Consider the following 12317-nt stretch of genomic DNA (forward strand, 5'->3'; position numbering starts at 1 on the left):
TTCAAATGTTTATGTGGCCTGCTTTTCTTTACCTCTTTTGGCAAGTTTGCTTCGTCTACTAGCCACAAGAAAAATCCTACCAATAGTATGGGGATAGATCAGCACTCCTTTGGTCTTGGGCCGAGTTTTAGCAACGGGACAGACAGTATCATGATTCCTGGCAAAGAATTCAACAGCTTAGACCTGATTAAACAGATTGATACGTGAGTATTTCTCCACTCAAACGCGTGAGGGCTTCATTGAACCATCAACTATTCATCCAGATGGCCATATTATCAACATGGCCCAGAAGAATATCGAGCATTCGTCGATGACTACTACTATTTTATCGTTGAGGGATACAAGGCACCCCTAGGTTACACACACAAGTCGTTCGTGGAGGCCATGAATTGGCTTCCATATTGGCATATCGACCATGAGAAACGTCTTTTAGTTCTCTCCGGAATATCTAGTCTCAATGAACGAACCAATGCCATGCAGGCTACCCTTCGCCAGGGGCATACGGATGGCAGAGTCCAATGTTTGCGGAAGTGGGGGAGGGAGCTCATTGCAGTTGTCTCATCTACTGGAGAACACGTATTAGATATGGATCTTTGCGGCGTCGATATATTTGGTATTATCACGTCTGGTGTTCACCTAACCGCGTACGTTAGGACTGAAGAAGGCTTGAAGTACTGGGTTCCAAGAAGAGCAATGACGAAGACGCCGTATCCTGGGATGCTCGATAATACCGTTGCTACAAATCTTGCTTCCGGGCAGAAGCCGCTGGAGAAGCTTGTTCAAAGGGCCTTAGAAGAAGCCTCCATCCCGGAAGCTTACACGCGGTGGTATGCAAAAGCATGTGGGACAATCTCGTACCAAATGTCTCGGACCAATGATGGCAAGCCAGGTTGCCAACACCATGTCCAGTATGTATACGAGATGGAATTAACACCCGAAATTGTTCCAACGCCGTCTAATGGTGAAGTTGAGAGGTTCCGGTTGATGAGCCTTGAGGAGGTGGCTGAAGCTCTGGCCCGTGGAGAGTTTAATTTCCGTGCCATGACCTGGATAGCACATTTTGTTCGGCATGGGATAGTGAATGCTGAGAACGAGGCAAATTTAGCGGAGGTCTGCGCTCGACTGCATCGGAAGCATGATATTTTCATAATATAGGCAGGATACGATAATGGCTATGTTACTTGTGTTCAACTCCACTACTCTCGTAGACTCAATATGTGATTGAATCGATTAATTTTTAGAATTTCTATACAACACCGTCGTAAAAGCCTCACCCCCGCCTCACTTTTCCCAGTTCCAACCCTTAGGAGTAAATTTCATCGGTTCTAGGAACTGGCCCATCTCAAAATGTGACTGGTCAGTGTGTACATGGCTCTGGGCCCCAACCATGAACCACAAGGGCGGCTATTCCGGGCGCCTCCGCATTCTTAGAAGAGCTTGGTGAAGCTTTTGGTTGGTTCGTGGTTGGACCAATCCATTCCTCTCCTAGAAACCGGGGAGGCGTCTTTCCTACCTGGGCCGAACAGCCGAACCGCGCCAAGACCGATGAGCACGGCTACCGGTCTGTCAATCACATAGTTTGGCATATGTGCCCTTACTGCCATGATTAGGCTCAATTCTGCGCATGTCGAATTAGAAACACGCCTGAAACCAGGCACACGTTAGTAACCATCGTGAAAGCCCTACCATACCCCATGATGGAGGCAATGAGAACTGACCCCACTCAGCTTTCTAGGAGTCAACACGATGGAGGATTGTACGGTTGTACAGCTCAGAGCGGTCCAGGCGGCCGGTAATTGGCTTAAAGGACAGTACGTCCATACCATCTAGGTTGGGGCGATATAAATAAGTACTTACCACCTTGAAATGGAGTGATTTAGCACCTGAGCATACTGAATCCTCTTAACTCATCCCTGCAAGCGTTATCCCTCGATAGCGTCACTGCTATTTGATCCTTCTACCAACTCTTAACATGGATTTAGCTCAACTGTCCTTCAATAATGAGGATTACCTAGTCTCAGACATGAGCGCAGAATTAAATAATCAAGTACCAACCTTCACCGATTTTTTGATACTCGCAAGGCCGTACACATCTGACCTTTGCTTCAATGGTATATATCCACTCTTCTATGATCAGATGAATATTATTCAGCACAATGCTTAACTTGAAGCCCAGAATTTTCCGCAGAGGATGTCACAAACCACTGTCATGAGAAGATGGCTGAATCCGACTTGTGGTCTGTTGAGGTAGGGTCCCGGTAAAGCCAGATTACCACAGGATTGACAAAATTAGGCTGTTAATGGCGACGAGGTGAAAGCCTGCAAGAGCTTCCCATTAAGTGTGATTAGTGATAATTTGGCCACGCGGAGTGCCCGTAGCGTGCTGTTAGTAGGGGTGGCTATGCTTGTGTTTCTTGCAATGTGGAGTTTCAACTACTTGGATTTCTGTTAAGTTTATGACCTTGTTCGTGTTTGCATTAATACTGGATGGTGTTATTGTCAGCAGACGATCTCTTGAAGGGAGGCAATAAATTCCTGACTCCTAATTAGACGGACCGGGCGTAAGAGGAGTGTTGTTTTCCTTTGGTTTCGGTACTGTTGCGTTGTTATGACGTGTCCGGCAGCTCGGTTTCGCGTATACGTACGTTAATTCCTGTAGTTTTACTCTGGATGAAAATATTTATTGATAATTCTGGTATCGGTGCTTGTGTCCCATCAATACATTTCAAAGAGTTGCTGCAGCCATAGAAGGACGCCTATGAGTAGTATGCAACCAGGGGAATTCGCAATGAAAAGGATGCTGATTGGCGATTGACTTCCTAACGCCCGCTCAAGCTCTAGGTTGAGAATACCTGGATATGGTTGCTGTTGGAAACCAAAAGACGTGATGAGCCATGGCAAATAATTTGGAATAATATAGATAAAGAAAAGACTTAATTGGGTATATAATCCTGACTCCAAATCCACATCGACAATGTTTGACCTTACACCAAGACAACTTACAAAACAATTCCTGATCAAGTAAACTTGACTTCGTTAAATAAACTCGCCCTCACTTGCAACAGGGCAACAAGTTCCAAAACAAACTCTTGTAAAATGACCACATTCGTAATGATGTGACTTAAACTAGCCTCTCTGATGTCATCCTCATCTTCAGTCTCACCATTCACCGACGCGATTGCATCAGATCGTTCTTTGGTGGGTTCAAATGTTTTGCTGTGCACTAACTTAATCTCACGTCCACCTTGGAGTCTTCGGAATTTGATTCTTTTCTTCAAAGCCTCTGCATCCGCAATCTCCGCTAGGTTGCTAAAAACATCCGCCATGAGGGTTGTTTGGCGCTGCTGAACCCTTGGGATAGGAGAGAGTGTGCGCGAAGGGGCCGGAGAGCTAACCAGAGTTTGACCGCCAAGTTTCGATGAAGGTGCTGGAGATGCAGTAGGTGTATGCCTCAGATCTAAGCCTTCTTTCCGGCCTCGTGGAGACTGCGAACGTGAAGGGGTATTGGAACTATCGAGAACGTGTTTGGGGATCTGCGGAGTCCAAGTACCTGGAGGTAGTTCTACCGACCGACGGGTAGATTGCGGCTGTGTTGGTGTTGATCTCATTGCTTCACTAATGTCTTCATGCACACGGAATGCTTGCTTCCGATTTGCGACATGCTGGTCAAAATCCGGAACGTTGGTTCGCAGTTGATCGAGTTGCGATTGCAAAGATTGGAGGCAAGCAAGCAGAGAAGGCGTGTGTTGAATGGCCCAAGATGGCTGACGACTTGCTCTGGCCATATTGACAAGGTAGTCGTCCTCAGTCTCAATGCCGCCGCCTTGATCAGAGACAGGCGTAAATTGGTACTTTGAAGGTTCAACAGCGAGCCAGCCTTCTAGGCGTAATTGTGCGCAAGCACCAAGAGTCACAAAAGCCTCGGTTAACCCAAGATTTGTCTCAACGTCGTTTGTGAGGAACCGTAGGAGTAATTCTAGCAATGACTTTAAGAGAGGATCTTCAGGAATTAAATGGTGGAGATCAACATCTCGTGGACCGTCGACGGCAAGGTAGTCAGTGTTCGACGTTCCTGTATTGGGTAGAGTCAACAGGCGTAATGAGCAAGGATGGTTTTCCAATAGAGCGAGCGTATCCTTTACATGACTATCATACGCTTCATCCACACCTATCTCCCCTGCCAAAGACATCGCAAGAGAAAGATATGCTTCCATTTCAGCATTTAGAGCACCGACAGTCCGTTGTGGCTCTTTGATATGAATATCAACGGCTTTTAACAAGGTCCCAACGGCATAATTATGGTTTTTACTGAGGATGACAGTGGTTAATTTTAAAGCTGCGATAACGGTTTGCGGGTTCTTTGATTCAGTGCTAGTGAGAATGAGATCGACTAGATTAAAAAGAGAGGGGTTCAGCCTATCGTCGTCATCCTCGGGTTGAGTGAGCAGCATCAAGGACATTCGGCGTTTAGCAGCTACAGGGGAGCGTTGAGTTCTTGACCTCGTCTCCGCCGGATCAGGAAGAGCAAGTAGATAGTGTAGGATCATGTGCACCAACTCTGGGTGATCTAGCGAATCAAGTATGCGTCGGAGATAAGTTAGAACTGCTACAGAAGAGCCACCATCAACATCTGAAGACTCTAACAACGAGGGATACCTGAAATGCGTTAGTGTATTTTGACAATAATGTGGTTCATTCTTACAGTAGCTGCTGAAGAAATAAGACTTGAAAATGGTCGATCAGGGTTTGTCTAACGTCGATAGATCTGCAATGCTCAAGGACATCTTGCCAAAATGTCAAGTAGGAGAGAAAGGTATCCATATGTATTTGAAAGTCTGGAGAAAATAGGCTCTCAGCTTGTGAGGAATTGTGCATTTCTCCATAATCAGAAAGGGTCAAAATAATAGGTAAGTCTTTTCCAGGGTGGAGAATTGATAATTTCCTAGTGTAGATTAGGACTGGCGAAAAAATTAAGGTCGATGAATGCAAACCTGCTAAGTTGACTGTACAAGGCTCCGAGTCCGCTTGCCATAAGGGTGGGAAGATCGCTACCAACTATCCACTGTTCTAGATCCTGTGATTTAGATGCCGATTCAAAAATATAGAGCAGGCCAGTCCGAGCAAAATCTCCAATTCGGCCTTCATGGTGGACATGGTCAATCAGCTGATAGCACAAAGGAAAATCTTCCTTCTGCGTGACGCCAGCAAAATTGACTTTCTGATTTATTGACTGTCCATCGGTATCCTTTGCATGAGAGGTGAACCACACTGGCAGTATTTCCGGTTGTAACCTGATTTTCGCTGATATCCCAAATAAAAGCTCTACAATCTCCGCTTCCGTATCTTCCCCGACTACCATACTACCAGATCCGACTATTCGTCCGATGAAGGTCATGAGCGCTTGCGCAAACTGGTCGCTCTCAAGAAAGTCTTCCTCTTCGCTGTCGATAAGTGCTCCGAAAACAGCAACAGCGTCTTTAACGATCCCCTCATTGTATGCCGTTGAAGCTATCTTAGAGACTGCAATGTAAATCTGAGAGGAGGCAGAAAATGACAGGCAGAGATGAGGCGCTGGCGAACGAGATTCATCGTTAAGTATAGAGGTGAGTCGTTGGAAGGAAGCTCGAATGCTCTCGACGGCTTGAGCATCGGATGCCAAAGAGGATGTTTTATGCCATGTTTGCTATTTCATGGTTAGCCTTACGTCTCTTTTAATGGAGTTGTGTATCTGGGCGGACGGACAAGAATTTGGCTGTAAACCCGCTTGAAGCGTGCCAGGCGCTGCGGCGGGTTGTTCGCTGTCGACTGTTTTTTCTGAGTCCCGACACCGGCGATCAATCGCGCCCACTAGGAGAAATTTTTGTGAGTATTTGAGAGATAATTTAGACGCTATAATTTAGCTTACAAAGTCCATAGCAACGTGCTATCTACAGTCCATCGTCACTTCAGTTGCTTTCGGGGGAAAGATTAACGTGTTCCTGTTCGGTTTGCGGAGCTACCGCCATATCCCCGGAGTTGTTGCAGAACGTCCTAAAACGAGATTTGAGAACGAAGTGAAACCTTTGAGGTAATATGCTTATATGCACTATACCACAACATTATCTGTCGCTAGGTATATTGATATATCTTTTTATTAAATTGAACTTGAAATCCTACTTTCGGTCACGTGATTACATATAAATTTACCAAAACGGACGCTATTCATCTGAAAACTACCTCAAAGGAAGCACATCCTTTTACGAGAACCTTAAAATACTCCGTTCGGGCAGCAGTGCGGGAATTGGGGGTGAGGTAAATAAACAGTTGACCATAATCGAGCAAGCTCTACGATGTCTCGCATGGATATCTCTAATACTACAATTAATTCACGTCGTCGTGTAACTAATGATATATCCTCATCCCAGCCGGACCCTCCTCCATATACGGAGACACTCCTGTAAGTCTGATACCACACTCCCCGTAGGCTCTGTGGCAGTGTTTTTAATTACGAAAAGCACACAGGACGCAAGAGCGAAAAGCACTTGCGACTCTTTCACAGCCTGGAAATGCGTCTTTGCCATGCCGCCACTCTGCGTCCAAGTCTTCCACTGATCCAAAATCATAGATATCGCTTTGGCAAAGCCCTCACTTTGAACCATGCCAAACAAAATCTGTTCCACGAGAGCAGCGATAGTCGTAGTCTCCTTGACATACCCTTTGCCAATAAGCCACTTGCGATTAGCTTCAGCGACGACCGCAATACCAAGTTTCCGGGAAGTCATAGCTTCTGTCATCTCTTGCTCCTTGCGTCTCTCTTCTAATAACCGCCGCCTCCTATGCTCGTTGTGGAAATCAATAGCCTCCTGCTGGACGCGTTTCCTGCGCGCAGCTTCCCGCTGGTCAGGCGGCAGCCGCATCTCTTCCTGGATTCTCCGAGCCTGCTCCGTAAATTTAACGTGCCGTTCGAATTGATCGGCCTGGCTGTCGTGTGGTGTTCGCCAAGCTGGGACTTCATCGTCAGCCACGACTCCCATAAGAACCATCACGCCGCAGGGAACAGTTTCTCGTCGCGCGACTGCCAGGATATCGTCTGGGATAGCGAAACTCCATAGACCGCCTTGAGGTGCGCCAAGAGCAGTTGCAGCGCATGAGAACCAAAAGCTCGAGTTGCAACAGTCGCTGCCATCGCGTTTATCGTGGAGATGTGGAAGCGCAAGTTTGTGTTTTGGCTCATCTTCCCGGTAGGCTTCATCTATACCGGAGGACCCAATTCGTAGTCGAACAGTAGAGCCATGGTTCGAGTATAACGAATTGGTTTCGCTATCCCGTTCACTGTCATCCTCAAGAATACCCTCTTTTTCTTCTTTACTCGCTTGAGTCTCCTTGTCCTCCAAAGCTAGCAAAACGTTATCCCCTTTTTGCGGAGGTCTTATCCGTGTCCAGTAAGGCGGTAAGGAATTGCAATTCCTCCGATCCCATTCTTTCTTCCAATTCAGCGACAATGATAGTATGCCATCAGAGTCATCTGAAGTTGCAACAATGAGTACAGCATCCGCTGTAGTTGGTGCGAGTAGCAGCTTTGTTCCAGCAGGCGTCCAAAGTCCGGAATTTCTCAGATCGCTGAATCCAGCTTGACTCGGCACTGCTCCTCTATCAAGCAGGAACGCAACGAGATGTTCAAAATCTATTTCCGCCTGCGGTTGACTCAACTCGTCATGATATTGTAGCCTGTACGCTTTGACTCCGATTACCATCTCTTTCCAGTTGAATATCGTCCAACTACCGCCTTTCAGGCTCGAAGGCGACTTCGAAAGCTCGAAATAGGGAGGGTCGGAGCGGTCGAGGGGTGTAATGCTGCGCCGAGGTATCTCGATTTCGACAATGCCGGAGAGGAGAGTGCTTCGAGTAATCGCCGTGACACCATTCTTGTGGAGGGTTCGCTGGATTTCCCGTAGGGTCAAACCACTCTTGAGAACCGTGTATATTGTAGGAAGAACCCCTAGCACTGCTAGGGGAACACCTACGTAGGTGATCGCGTCGACGGCGGAGACCATTGAGTTGTACCCTCTGCCACAGCGGAGACGGTTTTAGGCAATGAGGGGTGTGGCATGGTAGGCAGAATAGAACGCGATGCGGCTGACGGGTGATTTGCTCACGCAGGGGGCTGTTTTAGCGATAATGACCGAGGCACGTGAACGCGCGACAGAGAGTACTTCTCCAAACATTATTCTGGCAACACCCTTGTGTAAAAGCCACTTTTCGTCAACATTATTGCTATGTAATGATATTGGTGCCTAGATTAGGCAACCAGGGTAAACAAGAGTCGCAACGGAGCTACCGGGCATGAACATGGGACAAGGCGGCACTAGCGTGTGGTTATTTCGGCGTCGCGCTAACATTCTACACCACCCTGGTGCATCCGGTTGAAAGCGCGTGTTGATCTTGGTCAAACGGCAGAGTTTATACCTTTTAAAGTAATACGCACAGCCATTTCAATGTATTTTTACCTTTTTTTAGGTGTAAATCTACGCGTTTTGATTAGCGTGATCAACATGCGCTTTCAACCGGATGTATATCTCTTCCGTGACTGCTAGTACGTATTGGACTTACCACTAAAAGCTACCACACAAATCAGAAAGGTTAATGAGGGAACCGCAAAACGACGGATAATTAGTCACTAACAGCTTGTAGCCTAATAGTGTCTCTCAACTATGAATTCGATTTGATTTTAGTATAAAGTCTCATCTTGCTCCTTCACAGCCAGATTTCCTACATCATCTCAACATCTTCATCATGGTGTTAGAACGAACAGGCCGCATCAAGCTCCCTGGCTTCGGTCTACCTGTCAACACTATGGGCGATGAATTCTCAAAGTGGGATTCGGAGAAGCGGGTGCATCCACGTAATCGTTTTCCTAATGTTATCATGGACAGGGAAGCCAACCCGGTGACAGTGAGGGAACGCTTGATGACTTACTTCATTAACACCACCACAGATAAGCCGGAGTGGGATTGGAAGGTGTTTGATGAAGAGATTGTTAATAGGTGGCGGAACGAGGCTCTTTTTCCGGATACTGGATACTTTTCGGAGCAGATGTTTGATTATGTGAGTTTTGCTATGAAAGTCTAGCTACCCCAACAACACCCCCAATCCCTCAATATCTCAATAGCGAGTCTCGAAGTTAGTTCAATTTTCTTTGTATAATTTATACTTCGACATCCGTTTTGGTTGGCTTCCAATCTCAGAGGTTTTGCTCTTGAGTATAAGTCCTAGTAGCTCCATTCTATTAACACAATTCATTTGGAATGTGGCACCCGTTACCATTACATCCTAACAAAACATATAGTGCATCGCAGAGCTCCGTGACAAAGCCAAGAGGTTCGAGACAACCAACACAATCCCCGTTTTCGACACAGACGCTGCTGTCATCAAGACCGACACTACCATTCCCTCCGAATTAGTCCAAGCTCTTAAAGACGCCGTTAGACCTCTTGAGAACATATCTGAACACCACAGAGACTGGCTCCAATGGTCGGATAAGAAGGTTCTTGATCTCGTCCATCCATCACTATTCCCACTTATCTACGGCCGTACGAGAGTTTTGCCAACTGGCACAGTGGGATTGGAGAATTGCATTGAAAGCTGTGGCAAAGGAGATATTATCGGAGTCCCCGCGGAAGAAGAACCTCAGAGCCGTCCTTGGCATCATTCTTACTGGTCAACCCGGTACCAGTGGCTGCCATGTGATGTTAAATTTATAGAGGGTGATGCTGTCAGAATTACCAGCTATATCAACAACTTGCATCCAGTCACGCATGCAAAGCTCTATTCTGTACTAGAGAAGATTATCCAGAGAGTTGTACCACTATGGAACGAAACATTATCCTGGTATGATTGCTTCAGCAGATTACGAATCAACGTCCAGGATTGTGAGTTCACACACGCAGAGAAGCAAGACAAGGCGGCTGCCGACATGGCGAATCCCTCTACGAAAGCAAGAACCTCTCCGATGAAAGAACATGACGAGGACAAGGAAGAGGAAGAAGGGGATGAAGACATTGACGGCGAAAACTCCGATGAGGGCATGAATAGTGAGGACAGCGAAGACGAACGGCGCAGAACTCGCATCGTTTTCCAACCCGAACCACGGCCCTACACTCCCATTGCCGCAAAGCCCCACAGAACTCCCATCAGTCTCTCTCAAGACTTCCAAGCCTCTGGCATCCAAATTTTCGTCAAACTAACGAACATACATCTAACACCAGAGAAGCCTACCTACGATGGCGGGGTATGGCACACTGAAGACCAGCTGAATGAGCGTATCTGCGCATCGGCGCTTTACTATTATGACCAAGACAACATCACCAACTCTATGCTTGAGTTTCGCCAAATGGTCTTTGACGAGGATATTATGGGGGATGATGCTTATAAAAAGGTACAAAGCCTTGCATCTTTCCCTTCCAATCTTACTTCTTACGTCTCGTGCTATTATAGGAAGGCTACGTCGATGTTGAGGATATTTTTGATGTCGGGCTAGGCAGACCATGTCCCCAGGAGATTGGCCGCATCCTCACGCGCGAGGGAAGACTGATAACCTTCCAAAACGTCCTCCAGTGCCGCGTTGCGCCCTTCGAACTTATCGACGAAAGCAAACCTGGACATTGCAAGATCCTCGCTCTATTCCTTGTCGACCCAAATATGCGAATCCTGTCGACTGCAAATGTACCACCGCAGCAAAAGCAGTGGTGGGCGGACGCAATAGTACAGGGCAACGAGCGACTTGGCAAACTGCCGCCCAAGTTGATGGCCCAGGTTGTGGATGGTGTGGATGACTTCCCGATTAGTCTGGAGGAGGCGAAGGAGATTAGAGAACAGTTACGAAGGGCCGTTATCTCAGTAAGCGACTCAGATGGCAAGAGCAGAGCGTAAGGCGCACTCACTAATACTAAAGTGTCACTAGTCTCTGCCTAGGAAACATCACTTTCTTTTAACCAATCAGCTGTCTGATAGCATTAAGTCTGCCCTGCCGTCTGAGGGCCTATGGTGTGAGTTTTGGTGAGGCACGACTTCAATTTTCGCAATTTTGTAGAGTTGTGGCCTGTGCGCGCGATCTATCCGGTTGGGCGGATAATAATCCTATCCGAGGATAACCCGGATATCGGATAATATCCGGATAATATCTAGATATCCGCAAAAATTTAACAACAGGGTTCTGTAGTGGGTGCTATAGAAATTATAAGTAGCGGGATTATAGGGCTTAATATTTGGCGTATAATAAAAATTCTTAGCCTATAGCGGCGGCAGTAGGAGCACTAGAGGGTGGGAATTAGATTGTGGAACTAGAGGATAAGGAATAGATAAAAGTTACTAAATTTAGACTGCTGGGTCTCCTCTCCTTTCTACTATTTTTATTTTATTTTATAGTATTTTATATAAAGAAAATCATAAATAAAGAGGTAGAAAGGAGATATCTAATTAGTAGGAAAGCTAAAGATATTTACTAAGGCTCTGCACCAAGCTCTATACGAGGCTTTCCCTAGGCCTTATTCTGCAGAGCTCTTATAAGTTTTATATCTATATAATATCACTTATCCTTAGGATATTTAGATAAAAGTGGTACTATTTTAAAGCGCTTTACAAGCTCTATAAATCTATACTAATAGAAAATTTATTTATTTAATATTAGGGGGTGTATTATAAGTATAAGTATATTGTTAGCGGCTTAGTCAATCGAGGCATAGGCACGGCAAAAGGGACGCGCAAGCCTGTACGATTGGATTGTCTATAAACGAGAATCTAAAGCTAAAGAAAGGAAAGGAGAAGAAGGGGAGCGCCGCTCGAAGCTATATACGATCCTCTAGTTACGTAACTACAACTATATAAAACTATCTAAAATTGTCCGCTACAATCCACCGTTTTCCATCAGTGCTATAATATTACCCCACCCTCTAAAAAAGCCTGCCCTTAGGCTTTGTCGTTAAAAGTCTTAGTAAGAGAATCTAACTAATTAGATAACTTTAACCGCTGGTTAAAGTTCCTAGATATTTTAAGACCTTATATAACTAAGAAATTTCTAGGGTATTCTTGTCCTTATATTTTTCTAGTAGCTTATTATCTTTGTTATACTAGCATTCTATCTACTTATTTAGGTACTTTAGCGGTCTGGGTTTATTAGGGTAATAGCTATAAAACTCCTAAAGCTTATAGGGACTACCTATAAAGTTCTATATAGGGTACTAAGTAGGGTCTAGGTTATATCCTTTCCAACTAATATAATACTTTAACGTTCCCTTTATAAGTTTATAAGCCAGTATTTCTTTAATTTCCTATTTATTATC

At 45.7% G+C, this 12317-nt stretch overlaps 4 protein-coding genes across 4 annotated transcripts; 2 read left to right on the forward strand and 2 right to left on the reverse strand.

The window, feature by feature from the left end:
• Positions 1-150: 150 nt before the first annotated feature.
• On the forward strand, positions 151-1155 carry K441DRAFT_684486 (thiamine pyrophosphokinase-related protein-like protein; the record flags this gene model as incomplete). Its single annotated transcript, XM_067651783.1, has 2 exons — positions 151-203; positions 264-1155. 2 exons carry the CDS (start codon positions 151-153, stop codon positions 1153-1155), a joined length of 945 nt encoding a protein of 314 aa, XP_067508442.1.
• A 1537-nt stretch (positions 1156-2692) lies between these two features.
• K441DRAFT_628185 (uncharacterized protein) lies at positions 2693-5978 on the reverse strand. The gene is made up of 5 exons (XM_067646186.1): positions 5906-5978; positions 5743-5847; positions 4992-5683; positions 4703-4942; positions 2693-4656 (listed from the first exon to the last, which is right to left on the reverse strand). The coding sequence occupies exons 1-5, from the start codon at positions 5912-5914 to the stop codon at positions 3018-3020; spliced, it is 2685 nt and encodes an 894-aa protein (XP_067508443.1). The 5' UTR covers positions 5915-5978; the 3' UTR covers positions 2693-3017.
• Positions 5979-6159: 181 nt separating this feature from the next.
• On the reverse strand, positions 6160-8089 carry K441DRAFT_653324 (uncharacterized protein). Its single transcript, XM_067647525.1, has one exon. The coding sequence runs from the start codon at positions 8031-8033 to the stop codon at positions 6396-6398; it is 1638 nt and encodes a 545-aa protein (XP_067508444.1). The 5' UTR covers positions 8034-8089; the 3' UTR covers positions 6160-6395.
• A 683-nt stretch (positions 8090-8772) lies between these two features.
• K441DRAFT_684488 (uncharacterized protein) lies at positions 8773-11848 on the forward strand (the record flags this gene model as incomplete). The annotated part of the gene is made up of 4 exons (XM_067651784.1): positions 8773-9084; positions 9326-10414; positions 10474-10875; positions 11792-11848. 4 exons carry the CDS (start codon positions 8773-8775, stop codon positions 11846-11848), a joined length of 1860 nt encoding a protein of 619 aa, XP_067508445.1.
• Positions 11849-12317: the final 469 nt, after the last annotated feature.

The sequence above is a fragment of the Cenococcum geophilum genome (assembly GCF_001692895.1).
Source record: "Cenococcum geophilum 1.58 unplaced genomic scaffold K441scaffold_5, whole genome shotgun sequence".
Lineage (NCBI taxonomy): Eukaryota > Fungi > Ascomycota > Dothideomycetes > Gloniales > Gloniaceae > Cenococcum > Cenococcum geophilum.